The sequence below is a fragment of the Muscardinus avellanarius genome, assembly GCF_963383645.1.
Source record: "Muscardinus avellanarius genome assembly, chromosome: 13".
In the NCBI taxonomy this organism is placed as follows: Eukaryota; Metazoa; Chordata; class Mammalia; order Rodentia; family Gliridae; genus Muscardinus; species Muscardinus avellanarius.
Genome location: NC_137799.1, coordinates 11,081,929 through 11,099,844, shown reverse-complemented (window position 1 = coordinate 11,099,844; position 17,916 = coordinate 11,081,929). Strand labels below are relative to the sequence as shown.

The following is a 17,916-nucleotide window of genomic DNA, read 5'->3' as shown; positions in this document are numbered from 1 at the left end:
GCTGTCCTTGAACCTGCAATCCTCTTGTCTCAGCCACCCACGGATAAATATTACAGGTAAGCGCCACCATGCCCAGCTATATGTTGTCACTTCTGAGATCGCAAATTATACAAATCAATACTTGCATTCCAGTAGGTACACCTGTAGTCATTACAAGGCACACACTCTCAGTAAGTCCTCGTATACCCCGGCTGAACACTCTCTCTGCTGCATATGTAGTCGAGTAGGCATATTATCTATCTCTTCTTTCAAGTAAGACTATGGGCATTCTGATCTTTAACATCTTGTTTAAGACAAAAAATAAATAAATAAATAAACTGACATACCACCCTTCCATTAAGTTCAGCTAAAAATTATGCAAGAAAGGTTATAGAGCCGAGCATGGTGGCGTACACTTGTAATCTCAGTACTTAGGAGGCTGAGACAAGAGGATCGAGGTTGCAGGACAGCCTGAGGTACTTACTGAGGTCCTATGTAACTTAGTGAGAGCTTGTTACAAAATAAAGAATAAAAAACTGGGCTGAGGTGTAGCTTGGAGGTAGAAGGCCCTTGGGTTCAATCCCCAGCACCACACACACACACACACACACACACACACACACACACACACACACAATTAAGGGTTATGGCCAATCTTCACAAATCCCTAAATTATCTCTGTGAAGCCAGATCCTTATGCAAACTTGCCACGAGGGAGCTCTAACATGGAAATCAATTGACAAAAAGGACTCTTCTACCTTTAATTTTCACACAGGCAAAGCAGTTGGTTCATACAACTGCCCAGTATATGTTCATCAGTGTGAACCAAGTGCCCAATATAACGAATAACCATATATGAATTTATTTTATTTTATTTTTTGGTGTTACTGGGGGTGGAACCCAGAGGCTTCCTACCTCCGGGCTATACTCCCAGACCTTTTTGATATTTTATTTGGAAACAGGGTCTCACTTAAGTTGCTGAGAGCCTCACTAAGTAGCTGAGGCTGGCTTCGAACCTGTGCGATCCTCCTGTCTCAGCCTCCCAAGCACGGGGATTACAAGCGTGCGCCACCACGCCCGCTCATATATGACTTTAAATCAATGAAAATACCATAATAATTAAAATTATCTCCTTTTTGAGGAGCTACAGGGCTGCCTTTTATTAATCAAAAACATATAACCCACTAGATGAACACAGCTTTGGAAACAAGAAAGCTTAACAGCTACCTAAGCTGTCATCACTTCCTCAAGTCCAAACATCCTTAACTAAAATGTCCTCTTTCCTCTCCCTTTTTTCCTTTTCTTCTACATTGATGAAGGTTTGTCAAAATCTGTTGTATAATTATATATGTAAGACACTGATAGGTCTCAGTTAAAACATAAGCACACCAGGCACAGTGGTACACACCTGCCTCAGTACTTGGGAGGATGAGATAAGAGGATCACAGGTTTGAGGCCAACTTTAGCAATTTAGTGAAACACTGTTTCAAAATAAAAAGTATAGCCAGGCATGGTGGTACATGCACACTTGTAATCCTAGCGCTTGGAAGGTGGAGACCGGAGGATCATGTAGGTTCAAAGCCAGCCTCAGCAACTTAGTAGGATCTTGTTTCCAAATAAAATATAAAATAGGTCTGGGAGTGTAGCCCAGAGATGGAAAGCCCCTGGGTTTCATTCCCAGTACCACAAAACGCATATACATAAATAAAAATAAAAGCTGGGTGTGGTGGCGCACGCTTATAATCCCAGTGCTTGGGAGGCTGAGATAGGAGGATGGCACAGGTTCGAAGCCAGCCTCAGCTACTAGTGAGGCTCTCAGCAACTTAGTGAGACCCTGTTTCCAAATAAAGTACAAAATAGTTCTGGGTTTCCACCCTCGGTACCACAAAAAATAAAAAATACATAAAAAATAAAAATAAGTATAAACAGGGCATGGTGATGCATACTTGTAATCCCAGTACTTGGGAGGTTGAGACAGGAGGATCTCAGATTTGCAGCCAGCCTCAGTAATTTATAAGACCCTCCACAACTTAGTGAAACCGTGTTTCAAAATAAAGAATAAAAAATAGGGCTGAGGATATACCTCAGGGTTAGAAAGTCTCTGGGTTCAATTCCCAGTAGTAGAATGAATGAATGAATGAATGAATGAATGAATGAATGAATAGTATTAAAAGGTAGCTAAGGCTACTTTTGAGATTGCAGTCTCAAACGTACAATCTTCCTGTCTCAAACTCCCAAACACTGGGTTATAACCATCTTAATTAGTGTAACTCTATGACATTCACATTAACAGTGAAAACAAATTAATGATACGTTTTTCAGAATTTATTTTCATCTTAGCTGAGTATGGTAGTACAAGCCTGTAACCTCAGTATATGGGAGTAAGACAGGATAATAATAAATTCAAGACCCTGTTTAGAAATCAAAAATAAAAATGCTCGTGGGTATACCTTGGACTTAGAATGTCCTTCAGTTCAATCCCTAGTACCAAAATAAATGTATTTGTCTTCCAGCCGGGTGTGGTAGCTTATAGTCCCAGCACTTGGGAGGCTGAGAAAGGAAGATTGTGGTACATGGCCAGCCTCAGCTACTTAGTGAGGTCCTTTGCAACTCAATGAGACCCTGTTTCAAAATAAAGAATAAAGCCAGGCATGGTGGCGTATGCTTGTAATCCCAGCATTCAGGAGGCTAAGACTAGAGGGTCGTGGTTGGCAGACAGCCTCAGCTACTTAGTGAGGCTGTCCACAACTTAGTGAGACCCCATTTCAAAATAAATAATAAAAAATAAGCCGGGCGTGGTGGCGCACGCTTGTAATCCCCGCACTTGGGAGGCTGAGACAGGAGGATCACACAAGTTTGAAGCCAACCTCAGCTACTTAGTGAGGCTCTCAGCAACTTAGTGAGACCCTATTTCTAATAAAATATAAAATAGGTCTGGGAGTATAGCCAGGAGGTAGAAAGCCTCTAAGTTTCACCCCCAGTGTCACCAAAAAAAAAAAAAAAAAAAAAAAAGAATAAAAATTAGGGCAGGGGGCGAATGCCCCTGGGTTCCATCCGACCCGAAAGAAAGAAAGAAAGAGAAAAAAGAGAAAGAGGGAAAGAGAGAGAGAGAGAGAGAGAGAGAGAGAGAGAGAGAGAAAGACAGACAGACAGACAGACAGACAGACAGACAGACAGACAGACAGGATGCTGGGCACAGTGGTGCACACTTGTAATCCCACCATTTGGGAGGTGAACACCAGAGGATCTCGATTCGTAGGCAGCCTCAGCTACTTAGTGAGGCCCTTTGCAACTCAGTGAGACCCTGTTTCTAACATTTAAAATGACGAAAAAATAGGGCTGGAGGTATAGCTCAGAGGTAGAATACCTTTGAGTTCCACCCCTAGTACCACAAAAAAATAAAATAAATAAAATTGCTAAAGCTTTCCTTGAACCTGTGACTCTCGTGTCTCAGTTTCCCAGGTATTGGGATTATTAGATGTTGCCAGCTGCAATCTACCTTTTTTCCTTTCTTTCTCTTTCTTTTTTTGTGGTACTGAGAATTGAAGCCTGCAACATCTACTTCTGAGTTATACCCCAGCCCTTTTTATTTTTTGTTTTGAGACAGGGTCTAACTAAATTGCTGAGAGTCATACTACATTGCTGAGACTATCCGGGAACCTATAATTCTTTTGTCTCACCCTCTCAAATACAGGGATTACAGGCATGCACCACCATGCCCAGCTTGCAACTATGTGATTTCAATGAGGCAAATATGAGACTACACTTTGTTACCAAAAAATTGCAGTGATCTTTCCTCCAAGGCAGATTTGACTAGGGGAAGAGACACAAGTAGCTAAGAGACACTTAAGTAGCTAAGAACTGAAGAAACATATAAACATAAAGCGCATCTGATTTGTGTTTTTAAAAAAAAAAAAATAATACTGAGAACCATAGAAATAGGTCTTACCAGCTGGGTGTAGTGGCACACACTTGTAATCCCAGTACTTGGGAGGCTGAGGCAGGAGGATCCGGTTCACAGCCAGACTCAGTTACTTAGTAAGGCCCTCTGCAACTTAGTGAGACTCTGTTTCAAAATTAAAGAATAAAAATAGGGCTGGGGGTGTAGCTTGGAAGTAGAATGCTCCTAGGTTCAATCCCCAACACCGAGAGAGAGAGAGAGAGAGAGAGAGAGAGAAGAGAAGAGAAGAGAAGAGAAGAGAAGAGAGGAGAGGAGAGGAGAGGAGAGGAGAGGAGAGGAGAGGAGAGGAGAAGGGAAGGGAGGAGAGGAGAGGAGAAGAGAAGAGAAGGAGAGAGAGAGAGAGAGAGAGAGAGAGAGAGAGAGAGAGAGAGAGAGAGAGAGAGAGAAGGAGGGGGGGGTCTTACCATAAAATCCATACACCTGTGTTATTTGTCTACTTTCATGATTTCCTCGTAAAAGTGTAATACGATCAGGCCATTTAGCCTTTAGTGCAAGAAGGTAAGTGAAGGTCTCCAAACTATAGTAACCTCTGTCTACAAAATCACCCTGTAAAGTAATAAATTACAGTTACAAATAATACAATAGCTACAAAGGCCTTTTAAAAATTGTATCAAAGTATAAAAACTCAAAGGCACAACCTTAAGTAACGATGTAGAGTTACAAATTAAATTATTTGAAAACTGCTCTTCTAACAAATTTCAACCTTTAGTAACATAAATAAAAAGCTCAGGTATGTAGCCTCTGGGTTCAATCCCAGTACCTCTAAATAAACATAGTGAGACTCTCAGTTAATTTAGCAAGAAGACTCTGTTTCAAAATTTATTTTTTATTTTATTTTTTTCTGTGGTACACACTTGTAATCCCAGCATTTGGGAAGCTGAGACAGGAGGATTGTGGTTGGCAGACAGCCTCAGCTACTACTTAGTGAGGCCCTTTGCAGCTCAGTGAGACCCTGTTTCAAAACATAGAATAAAGCCAGGCATGGTGGCGCACGCCTGTAATCCCCACACTTGGGAGGCTGAAACAGGAGGACAACGTAGGTTTGAGACCCCATTTCCAAATAAAAATATAAAATAGGTCTGGGAGCATAGCCCGGAGGTAGAAGGCCCCTGGGTTCCATCTCCAGTACCACAAAAAAAAGAGAGAGAGAGAGAGAGAGAGAGAGAGAGAGAGAGAGAGAGAGAATAAAAAATAGGGCTAAGGGGGGCAAGAATGCCCCTTGATTCCAACCCCAGTACTGCCAAAAAAAAAAAAAAAAGGTAACTGTTATATGGCAATGAAATTATTATTCAATTTACATATAATAACTCACAGCCTTTCTATTTTAAATAAGCAATTGAGCTGGGTGTAGTGGCGCACGCTTATAATCCCCGCGCTTGGGAGGCTGAGACAGGAGGATCGCACAGGTTCAAAGCCAGCCTCAGCTACTTAAGTTCTCAGCAACTTGGTGACACCCTATTTCCAAATAAAATATAAAATAGGTCTGAGAGTATAGCCCAGAGGTAGAAAGCCTCTGGGTTCCACCCCCAGTACCACCAAAAAAAAAACAAAAAAAACAAAAAAAAAATAATAATAAAATAAAATAAAAATAAATAAATAAATAAGCAATTGATAACACTGGTGTTTACATACCATAAATATGTAGTTGGTGTCAGGAACCTGACCTCCAGTTCTGAATAGTTCACAAAGGTCATAAAACTATAAAAGAAATGTGACATATGCTGATTACACATTCCTCATAAGGAGTAAAACAATAAACTGAGAGTAAAATGTATAAATAACAAGTATTAAGAGGACTCCAAATCGTTATATTTGTAAGAGAAAAAAGCATAAGCAAAACCATGAAGCACATAGTTCCCAAGACTGATAAAACACACACTAAACAAAGCACACAATTGATATAGTCATTCCTAGATAGTGTTACAGGCTCCCCCACAATTTTTATTTCACATATCTTCCCACATAGCTGAGAATTTTGAAATAATTTATCATTATCTAACTTCTTGATAAGCAAATCTAATCATTCTGTCCATGTTCAGCATCCATTTGAATGAGACAGAACATATGGAAATAGGTAAGAATTTTTAATTTCTTCTCAGAAAAACAAACATATGACTTTTCACAGAGTCATACAGAGCAGAGCTACCTTCCTACTTGCTATTATTAGAGATATGTGCCTTCAGGCTTCACGACCACATCTTTTCAATAACCAGTAAAGAGTAACTGTACATTTCAGCCAAGTGTGGTGATACACGCCAGTAATCACAGTATTTGGAAGGCTCAGACAGAAGGCTCATGAGTTCGAGGCCAGCCTCAGCAACTTAGTAATGGCCTTCAGTAACTTGGTCACAGTTCAGAAGTCAAATGTTCCTGGGTTCAATCCCCAGTAGCACATAAACACAAAATGAATACAGTGAAAACCAGCCAAATCCAGCATCAACCTCACTTCATGCCAAGGCCTCAGCTTTACCTCCTGCAAATGGTCTGTAAACCACTTTCAGGAATTTGTGTGCTGCCTAAAATGGCTTCTTAAGATAGCGAGTATGCAGCCAAAGCCAAGCTAAGTCCATTCACCTAAGTTTGTACAGTTTCAATACTCCTCAAAACTACATACTGGCCGACATGTTCACTCACATGCATGACTTGATCCCAAACTGTCGGAACTGGGCCCAAAGGGAAGACAAGTGAAGTGTACAAGTCCCAAAGGCCGTACCTTACATTTGATTCAATCAGTCTTCAGCTGTTTGAAAGCTCAAGTCCCAGGTGATTAGCAATTATTTATAGGGGTTAAATATAAGAGAGAAAGCCAGGCGTGGTGGCACATCTTGTAATCCCAGCATTCAGGAGGCTGAGACCGGAGGATCGCAGTTCGCGGACAGCCTCAGCTATTTAGTTAGGCCCTCTAAAACTCAGTGAGACCCGGTTTCAAAATAAAGAATAAAAAATTGGGCAGTAGGTGTAGCTTGGAGGTCAAATGCCCCTCGGTTCCATCCCCAGAACCGCAAAAAATAAAAATAAAAATAAAATAAAAAATATATATATATATGTATATATGTGTGTGTGTGTATATATATGTGTGTGTATGTATGTATGTATATATATATATATATATATATATATATATATATATATATATGAGAGAAAAATGTTCATCAATCTTGAGTAGTCAAAATTATATGTGCAGCCGGGCGTGGTGGCGCATGCTGTAATCCCCGTGCTTGGGAGGCAAAGACAGGAGGATTGTGCAAGTTCGAAGCCAGCCACACTATCTTAAAAGACCCTGTTTCCTTTTTTTTTTTTTGCTGGTACTGGGGTTCCTGGAAGCCGGGCTACACTCCCAGACCTTTTTTTTTTTTTTTTGGAAACAGGGTCTCTTAAGCCAGCATGGCTGGCTTCGAACCTGCGTGATCCTCCTGTCTCTGCCTCCCAAGTGTGGGGATTACAAGCGTGCGCCACCACGCCCGGCAAGAGACCCTGTTTCCAAATAAAGTATAAAAATAGGTCTGGGAGTGTAACCCGGAAGTAGAAGGGTTTCCAGAAACCCCAGTACCACAAAAAAAAAAAAAAATTATATGTGCAAAGCCAGGCATGGTGGCGCACACTTGTAATCCCCGGCTTGGGAGGCAGAGACAGGAGGATCACTCAAGTTCAAAGCCAGCTGTGCTGGCTTAAGAGACCCTGTTTCCAAGTAAAAAATATAAAAAATAGGTCTGGGAGTGTAGCCGGGAAGTAGAAGGGCTTCCAGGAACCCCAGTACCACAAAAAAAATTTTTTTAATATGCAAATGAGTTTATGCTAATTCTTCAGTTCTTCAAAGATCTCTAAAAATAATCATATCTTGTAGGATCCTTGAAACAATATGACATAAAATATATAAAAAGTACATTGTTAACCAGGTGTGGTGGTGCATGCTTGTAATCCTAGCATTTGGGCGGCTGAGACAAAAATCACAGTCAAAGACAACCTCAGCTACTTAGTGAGGCCCTTTGAAACTCAGTGAGACCCTGCTTCAAAATAAAGGATAAGCCGGGCGTGGTGGCACACGCTTGTAATCCCCACGCTTGGGAGGCAGAGACAGGAGGATCGCGCGTGTTCGAGCCAGCCGTGCTGCCTTAAGAGACCCTGTTTCCAAAAATAAAAAGTATAAAATAGGTCTGGGAGTGTAGCCGGGAAGTAGAAGGGCTTCCAGGAACCCCAGTACCACCAAAAACAAAAAAAAAAAACAAAACAAAAAAACAAAAAAACCCCAGAAATGTATCAAGGTACCACTTATATTAACAAAATACAAAATGTTTATTACACTTTTGGAGAGAAATTACATGGAAACTTCAAGAAATTCATTCCTAAAGTTTGCTCTAGAGAACTGTGTGTTTGCACGTGTGTGTGTGGTTCTGGGGTTCCTGGAAGCCCTTCTACCTCCGGGTCTACACTCCAAGACCTATTTTTATATTTTTTTTATTTGGAAACAGGGTCTCTTAAACCAGTGTGGCTGGCTTCGAACCTGAGCAATCCTCCTGTCTCCGCTTCCCAAGCACGGGGATTACAAACCAAGCACGGGGATTACAAGCATGCGCCACCAGGCCTGGCTAGAGAACTTTTGTTTTGTTTTGTTTTGCGGATCTGGGGGTGGAACCCAGGGCTTTTGACTTCGGAGCTACACCCCCGGCCCTGTTTTTTATTCTTTATTTTGAAACCAGGTCTCACTGAGTTGCAGAGGGCCTCACTAAGTAGCTGAGGCTGTCCGCGAACCACGATCCTCCAGGTCTCAGCCTTCTGAATGCTGGAATTATAAGTGTGTGCCACCACGCCCAGCTTCCGGCTAGAGAACCTTAATTTGAACAAATCAAAGAGGACATAATGAGGCTTCTGTTTAGCAGCTGATGACATGCAGATGTCAGATTTATTATAACCTTACCATCCAGAAAAAGAGCTTGAAAAAGCAAAAAGGAAACAGCTTTGTAAGTAGACAAAATAGCACTTTATTTATGGAGCAGTCTCTAATCAGGGCCAGTTGAGATACTTTTCTGCTCCTTTACACAGTCATATTTAAGGGGAGGAGAGGAGTACACAGAGACTAAGTCCATTTGGCACTTTTTTTTTTTTTTTAACAGTACTAAGGATGAAACCCAGGGGCATTCTACCTCCAAGCTACACCCCAGTCTTATTTTTTATTCCTTATTTTGAAACAGGTTCTCACTAGGTTGCAGAGGGCCTCTCTAAGTAGCTGAAGCTGGCTGAGAAATTGCGATCCTCCTTTCTCAGACTCCCAAGTACTAGGATTACAAGTGTGTGCCACCACACTCAAGCCATTTGGCACTTATAAATACTATACTGTTCATAATGTATTCTAGATCTTAGAGACACAATTACATTGTGTTCATGGCTATGAATGATCTGTTCAGTTTTTATTTCCCAGTAGAAAAAAATTCAAAAATATACATAAGGTGCTGGGCTTGGTGGCGCACGCTTGTAATCCCAGCATTTGGGAGGCTGAGACAGGACGATTGCAGTTCGCAGACAGCCTCAACTACTTAGTGAGGCCCTCTGCAACTCAGTGAGACCCTCTTTCAAAACAGAATAAAAAATAGGGCTGGGGGTATAGCTCGGAGATAGAATGTCCCTGGGTTCCATCCCTAGTACTGAAAAAACAAAACAAAACAAAAACATAAGGTTTTCAACTAAACACCAACAGTAGAGTCTAACACTGAGTTGTGCCCCTCCTGTCACTGTTTTGAAATTCTTATAAACAAAATCCCAGCAAATGAAAAAGAGTAAATTAAATCCTCATCTCATTATATCAGTAATTTCTTGAGAAATTGTGCACAATGAACCTCTGCTATTCTCATGCCCACTATAGAAATGACAAAATTTCAATAATATATAATATTAGGCCAGGCGTGGTAGCGCACACTTGGAATCCCAGTCAGTACTTGGAAGGCTGAGACAGGAGGATGGTTGTTCACAGATAGCCTAAGCTACTTAAGTGAGGCCCTTTGCAACTCAGTGAGACCCTATTACAAAATAAAGAATAAAAAACACGGCAGGAGCCAGGTGTAGTGGTGCATGCTTGTAATCCCTGCATTCGGGAGGCAGAGACCAGAGGAGGTGGTTTGGGACTACCTCAGCTACTTAGGGAGGCCCTTTGTAACTCAGTCCAACCCTACTTAAATTAAAAAAAAAAAAAAATAGAGCTGGTGGTGTAGCTTGGAGGTAGAATGCCCCTGGGTTCCATCCCCATTACTGCCAAAATAATAATAATAATAATAATAATAATAATAATAATAACAACAACAACAACAACAACAATAACAACAACAGCAGTAGTAGTAGTACAGTAGTAAAATAAACAGAAATAAACAGAATGAATTGGAAGAGTGCCTAAAACCAAAACATTTCCTGTTTATCATAATTACTATGAGCAGTTTCTATTTGTATTTTATACCTCCCAACCCCACCAAGTATCTCGGCCACTCCATAGCATAATTACATAGCATCCTATTCAATTTTAATTTTTTTTTTTTTTTTTTTTTTTTTGCGGGTCTGGGGATGGAACCCAGGGGCATTTGACCGCCAAGCTACACCCTTGCCCAACTTTTTATTCTTTATTTTGAAACAGGGTCTCACTGAGTTGCAGAGGGCCTCACTAAGTAGCTGAGGCTGTCCGCAAACCTCGATCCTCTGGTATTAGCCTCCCAAATGCTGGGATTACAAGCATGCGCCACCACGCCCGGCTTAAATTTTAAGTGTAATTTTAACAAACTCCATTATTAATTTCATCACTGCTTTTATTCACCAAAACAGTAAATCAGGAATTAGAGATTGGGGAAATTTACCAACCAGTTTTTTGGGGTTTTTTTTTTTGTGTGTGTGGTACTGGGGTTCCTGGAAACCCTTCTACCTCAGGGCTACACTCCCAGACCTATTTTATACTTTTTATTTGGAAACAGGGTCTCTTAAGCCAGCAAGGCTGGCTTCAAACCTGCGAGATCCTCCTGTCTCTGCCTCCCAAGCACAGGGAATTTCAAGCGTGTGCGCCACCACGCCCGGTTTTTTTGTTTGTTTGTTTTTTGTTTTGCGAGTCTGGGGATGAAACCCAGAGGCATCACACCTCCGAGCTACACCTCCTGCCCCATTTCTTATTATTTATTTTGAAGCAGAGTCTCACTGAGTTGCAAAGAGCCTCACTAAGTAGCTGAGGCTGTCCAGAACCACCATCCTCTGGTCTCAGCCTCCGGAATGCTGGGATTACAAACGTGCGCCACCCTGCCCAGCCCAACCAGTTTTTCTTTTGTTGTTGTTGTTGTTCTGTTTATTTTGTTTTCTGGTTTGGAGTTTTAATTTTGCAGCACAAGTAAAAACACAACTGGACCATGAGCAGTACAAAACATAAAAATAATTTAGGAGTTTTACCTGTCCATGTATGTCTCCACACACTGTTACTGGTGTTGATACTGGTTGGACATTTGACTCTTCCAAGAGAAGGTCACACACATAGTCACATAGCCGCTGAAAGGAAAGAAAATAAAGTGCAAACTTTTCTACCAATATTAAAATCAAGGGCCAAGTGCAAAAAAGCACAAGGACTAATATTTAGAAAGGCTAAGTATATTTTCTAATAGAAAGTAAACTGCTGATTCTGGGCTTACAATTCTGTCAACTTTCAAATACAATTCATAATGCATAACAGTACAATTATTTTCCCAAATATAAGTTCCCTGGCTACACAGAAAATGAGTTCCAGGAGAGACAGCTTTCCAAGGAACTATAAATGATGCTTTTCACCCAAAAAAAGAGATATTATCAATAAAAGGTTTATATATAATAATTTTAAATTAAACTATAAACCATGTACTTACCATATAATACAGGAATTGTACTCTGGGCAATAAAAACTTATGTTCATGGAATTGTGCAATATCCGTATCATGGAATACTACCCAGCAATAAAAAGAAATGAAGTACTGCCACACAACTCAGATTAATTCCAAGGAATTTATACTGAGTGGAAAAAACCCTATTCCAGACATGCTATGATGTCATTTATACAGCATTCTTTTTTTTTTTTTTTGGCGGGTCTGGAAATGGAACATGGGACATTCGACATTGGAGCCACACCCCCTGCCCTATTTTTTATCCTTTACTTTGAAAAAGGGTCTCACTAAGTTGCAGAGGGCCTAAGTAGCTGAGGCTGTCCACGAATTGCGATCCTCCTGTCTCAGCCTCCCGAATGCTGGGATTGCAAGCATGCACCACCATGCTCGGCTATATGTTTATTTTTTGGGGGGTCTTTTTGGAACCAGGGATCAAACCCAGAGCTCCACACCTACAAAGCAGGCGTTTTGCCACTGACACACATCCCGCCCCCATCTCCAATTTTAAAAAAGAACTCTGTCCCAGTATTCGGGAGGCTGAGACAAGAGGATTGCAGTTCGCGGAAAGCCTCAGCTACTTAGTGAGCACCTCTGCAAATTAGTGAGACCCTTTTTCAAAGTAAAAAATTAAAAAAAGGGTAGGGGGTTTGGCTTGGAGGTCGCATGCCCTGGGTTCCATCTCCAGACCCGCAAAAAAAAAAAAAAAAAAAAAAAAAGAACAACAACTCTGACTAGGTGGTACACACTTGTAATCCCAGTACTCAGTTTTTTGGTTTTTGGTTTTTTTGTGGTACTGGGGATAGAACCAGGGGGCACTCTACCTCCAAGCTACACCCCAGCCCTATTTTTTATTCTTTATTTTTGAAACAAATCTTACTAAGTTGCTGAGGGCCTCACTAATAAGTAGCCAAGGCTGTCATGAACTGTGATCCTAAAGTCTCCGCCTCCCAAATGGTGTGCCAACTCCCCTGGATAATCCCAGTATTTGGAAGGCTGTGATAAGAGGATTGCAGGTTCAAGGCCAGCCTCAGCAACATGGTGACAGCCTCAGCAATTCACAGAGCCCTGTTTTTTTGGGGGGGTTTTATTTATTTTTTTGGTGGTACAGGGGATAGAACCCTTCTCTGGGCTACACTCCCAGACCTATTTTTATATTTTTTATTTGGAAACAGGGTCCACAGCGAGGCTGGCTTCAAACCTGCAAGATCCTCCTATCTCCACATCCCAAGCGCTAGGATTACAAGTATACACCACCATGCCCCGCAGGAGATCTGGTTTTAAAACAAAAAATAGCCGGATGTGGTGGTACATGTTTATAATCCCAGCATTTGGGAGGCTGAGACAGGAGGATCAAGGTTCTCAAGACAACCTCAGCTACTACTTAGTGAGGCCCTTTGCAGTTCAGTGAGACCCTGTTTCAAAATAAAGAATAAAACGCCGGGCGTGGTGGTGCTTGGGAGGCGGAGACAGGAGGATCGCGCAGGTTCGAAGCCAGCGGCGCGCGCTGGCTTAGGAGACCCTGTTTCTAAATAAAAATATAAAAATAGGTCTGGGAGTATAGCCCAGAGGTAGAAGGGCTTCCAGGAACCCCAGTACCACCAAAAAAAAAAAAAAAGAATAAAAAATAGGGCTAGGGGTGTGGCTCAGAGGTAGAATGCCCCTAGGCTCCATCCTCAGTACTGCAATAAATAAATAAATAAATAAATAAATAAATAAATAAATAGGCTGGAGTGCAGCTTGGAAGGAGATTGCCTGTGGATGCATTCCCTAATACTAAATAAATAAATATTCTATATGCACTTCAAAAATATGAGAGAAACAGGCATGGTGGTGCACACTTGTAATCCCAGCATTTGGGAGGCTGAGACAGGAGGATCCGGGTTTGCAGACACGCTCAGCTACAGTGAGACCCTGTTTCAAAATAAAGAATAAAAAGCCAGGTGTGGCTTAGGAGTCTGAGAAAGGTGGATCGAAAAGGTTCGAAGCCAGCCTCAGGTACTTAGTGAGGCTCTCAGCAACTTAATGAGACCCTGTTTCCAAATAAAGTATAAAATAGGTCTGGGAGGATAGCCCAGAGGTAGAAAAGCCCCTGGGTTCCACCCCCAGTACCACCAAAGAGCAAGCAAACAAACAAACAAACAAAAAAACAAAGGATAAAAAAATAGGGCTGGGATTGTACCTTGGACACAAAATGTTTCTGGGTCCATCCTCAGTACCGGAAAAAAAAAAAAAAAAAAAAAAACAACTCTAACCCCAGAATCAGCAGTTTACTTTCTATAAGAAAATATACTTAGCCTTCCTAAATATTAGTCCCTGTGCTTTTTTGCACTTGGCCCTTGATTTTAATATTGGTAATATTCTAATTCACTTCCTCGAGCCAGGGATGGTGGGACACACTTGTAATCCCAGTACTTAGGAGGCTGAGACAGGAGGATTGTGAGTTCAAAGCCAGCCTCAGCAGCTTAGTAGGGCTCTCAGCAATTTAGTAAGACCCTGTTTCCATACAGAATATAATATAAAAAGCCGTGTGGCTTAGGAGTGTGGTGGCGCACGCTTGTAATCCCAGCATTTGGAAGGCTGAGACCGAAGAATCATGGACAGCCTCAGCTACTTAGCAAGGTCCTTTGCAACTCAGTGAGACCTTGGAGACCTTGTTTCAAAAATAAAAAACTAAAGCCGGGCGTGGTGGCGCACGCTTGTAATCCCAGCATTCGGGAGGCTGAGACCAGAGGATCCCGGTTCGGGGACAGCCTCAGCTACTTAGTGAGGCCCTCCGCAACTCAGTGAGACCCGGTTTCAAAATAAAGAATAAAAAATAGGGCAGGGGGTGTAGCTCGGAGGTCAAATGCCCCTGGGTTCCACCCCCAGACCCACACAAAAAAAAAAAAAAAAAAAAAACAAAACTAAAAAAAAACCTAAAAAATAGGGCTGGGGGTGTAGCCAATGCCCTAGGTTCCATCCCTGGTACCACACACACAAAAATAGTTCTGAGGTATACCCAAGGGTAGAAGGTCCCTTGAGTCCCATCCAAAGCATACCACACAAACACACAAATCCTCAGCAGGGCATGGTGGAACATACGTGTGATCCCAGTACTTGGAAGGCTGAGACAAGAGGAATGCAAAAGTTTCCATGTTCACAGCCAGCCTCAGCTACTCAGTGATGCCCACCAAAACTTAGTGAGACACTGTCTCAAAATAAAGAATAAAGCTGGGGTGGTGGTGCACCCTTATAATCCCAGTACTTGGGAGGCTGAGACAGGAGGATTGCACAGGTTCGAAGCCAGCCTCAGCCACTTAGTGAGACCCTGTATCCAAATAAAGTAAAAATAGGTCTGGGAGTGTATCCTGGAGGTAGGAAGCCTCTGGGTTCCATCCCCAGCACAAAACTAAATAAATAAATAAACAAACAAACAAACAAATAAATAGTCAGGCATGGTAGCCCATGCTTGTAAACCCAGTACTTGGGAGGCTGAGACAAGAGGAATGCAAAAGTTTCCATGTTCACAGCCAGCCTCAGCTACTCAGTGATGCCCACCAAAACTTAGTGAGACACTGTCTCAAAATAAAGAATAAAGCTGGGGTGGTGGCGCACCCTTATAATCCCAGTACTTGGGAGGCTGAGACAGGAGGATTGCACAGGTTCGAAGCCAGCCTCAGCCACTTAGTGAGACCCTGTATCCAAATAAAGTAAAAATAGGTCTGGGAGTGTATCCTGGAGGTAGGAAGCCTCTGGGTTCCATCCCCAGCACAAAACTAAATAAATAAATAAACAAACAAACAAACAAATAAATAGTCAGACATGGTAGCCCATGCTTGTAAACCCAGTACTTGGGAGGCTGAGACAAGAGGATCAAAGGTTCATAGCCCGCCTCAGCTACTTAGTGAGGCCCTCTACAACTTAGTGAAACCCTGTTTCAAAATAAAGAACAAGAAAATAGGGTAGGGGATGTAGCTAAGAGGCCCTGGGTTCAAGCTCCAGTATCTCAAAAATAAATAAATAAATAAGAAGTAAAGTAGGGCTGCAGGTCTAGCTCAGAAGTAGAATGGCCCTGGATTCAATCTCCAGTGACACAGAAAAATAAAGAAATAAAATAGGAGCCAGGCATGGTGGCGCACATTTGTAATCCCAGCATTTGAGCGGCTGAGAGCAGATCGCAGTTCACAGTCAGCCTCAGCTACTACGTAGTGAGGCCCTTTGCACCTTTGCAACTCAATGAGACCTTATTTCAAAAAATAAAGAATAAAAAAAATAGGGCTTGGGGGTGTAGCTTGGAGGTAGAATGCCCCTGGGTTCTATCCCCAGTACCACAAAACAAACAAACAAATAAACAAACAAACGAAATAGGGCTGGGGAGTAGCTCAAGGCAGATGAGGCCAGGCACTAAACTGTCCATAGTATTTTTTCTGCTTGTATATTCTTTCGTTTCCACTTCATCTACCTGAACTCTGCCCTCTTCCAACTGCTACTCCTTTGTGAACCATCAATGGCTCCAGAGGTACATGCTGCTCTTTCTGCGCTTGCCAACATCCTGGACGGCCCTCTCCTGGCACCTAGCAACACTATGCACTGATCATTTGTTTATCTTTCTTATTATATAGAGTCAGAGAGAAGTACCTGATACTACCCTAACACTCTCAAAAAGTAGTACTTGACACAAATAGCTACTTAAAGAAATGTTTAGCAAGATGTGGTGACACATGCCTATAATCCCAACGAGGCTGAGACAAGAGGACTGTAGGTTTGAGGCTGTTTCAGCAATTAAGCAAGACCCTATTTTGAAATAAAAAATAAAATAGGGCATCTGGGTTCAATCCCAGTACAAAAAAAATTATTATTATTTGTTGTAAAACAGTATGCAGTTTAATTCTATCACAAACAAGTCAATGTTCCAAAACTAGAAAACAAAAATAAATGAGGGCTGTGCACAGTGGCACATGCCTATAATCTTGGAACTTGGGAGGCTAAGACAGGAAGATTGCAGGTTGGAGGCTGGCCTCAGCAATTAAACAAAACCTTGTTTCAAAATAAAAATAAAATAGAGAGAGGAGTGTGGCTCATAGTTAGAACACCCTGGTGTTCAATCGCCAGTACCACAATAAATAACAAATAAACAAGGAATGATCTACTCCTCAAGAAGTCTGCAGTCTACTGAAGACAACCCCAGCCCTACTTTTTATCCTTTTCTTTTTTTCTTTTTTGGTGGTACTGGGGTTCCTGGAAGCCCTTTTACAAGTGAGCGCCACCACGCCCGGCTATCCTTTTCTTTTTACAGGGTCTGAGTTGCAAAGAACCTCACTAAGAAGCGAAGTCTCCTCCTCGAAGGTAAAATGCACCTGGGTTCAATCCCCAGTACCAAAAGAGAGAGAGAGAGAGAGAGGAGAGAGAGAGGAGAGAGAGAGAGAGAGAGAGAAAGAAGAAGAAGAAGAAGAAGAAGAAGAAGAAGAAGAGGAGGAGGAGGAGGAGGAGGAGGAGGAGGAGGAGGAGGAGGAGGAGGAGGAGGAGGAGGAGAAAGAAGCTGAGGCTCTCCGGGAACCTCCACTGCCTGTCTCAACCTCCCAAATGCTGGGATTTCAAGCGTGCACCACCATGCCCAGCCTGGAAATAGTCACGTTTACAATCATACAGTGCACTGTAAGCGGCAAAATGAAGCAGTAAGTACTCGGGAGGCTGAGGCAGGAGGATTGAAGGATCAAGACCAGCCTGAGCAACTAACTTAGCAAGAACCTGTTTCAAAATAAAAATATAATCTGGCTAGGTTTAGCTCAGATGTAGAAAACCCCTGGTTCAAATTCCCAGTACCACGCAATTGGGTTGGGGCTGCGCAAGGTGGCAACATCCTTGTGCAGCCACAGGCACTGTCCTGGAGCCAGGAGCTACCGGGCACCTGGCTCCTGCACACCTCCGCAGTCTGTGTGAAGGCAAGGGGGACAAGCTGGCGAGCTCGGAGGGGGCACAGGCCCCGCACTCCATCGCATACTGTAAGGGGTGGCTGTCCCTGCATACAGGTATCTTGGATGGAGAAGACCGCTCTGCGAGTGAAGGAAGAGGATGTCTTCCTTCGCCAATCTGTGCTGGGGGCCTCCTGGGTACCTGGCTGACCAG

At 42.4% G+C, this 17,916-nt stretch overlaps 1 protein-coding gene across 3 annotated transcripts in view; it reads right to left on the bottom strand.

The window, feature by feature from the left end:
- Positions 1-17,916, bottom strand: part of PPP6C (protein phosphatase 6 catalytic subunit) — a gene marked incomplete at both ends in the record, with an annotated part of 37,731 nt that overhangs the window by 4,700 nt on the left and 15,115 nt on the right. The window contains 3 exons of one of the 3 annotated variants that reach the window (XM_080709622.1): positions 4,345-4,486; positions 5,573-5,638; positions 11,351-11,478. In XM_080709622.1, the coding sequence (XP_080565748.1) occupies positions 4,345-4,486; positions 5,573-5,638; positions 11,351-11,478 (336 nt within the window). The remainder of the gene's footprint in view (positions 1-4,344; positions 4,487-5,572; positions 5,639-11,350; positions 11,479-17,916) is intronic. The other 2 variants (XM_080709623.1, XM_080709624.1) reach the window with 2 other exon arrangements.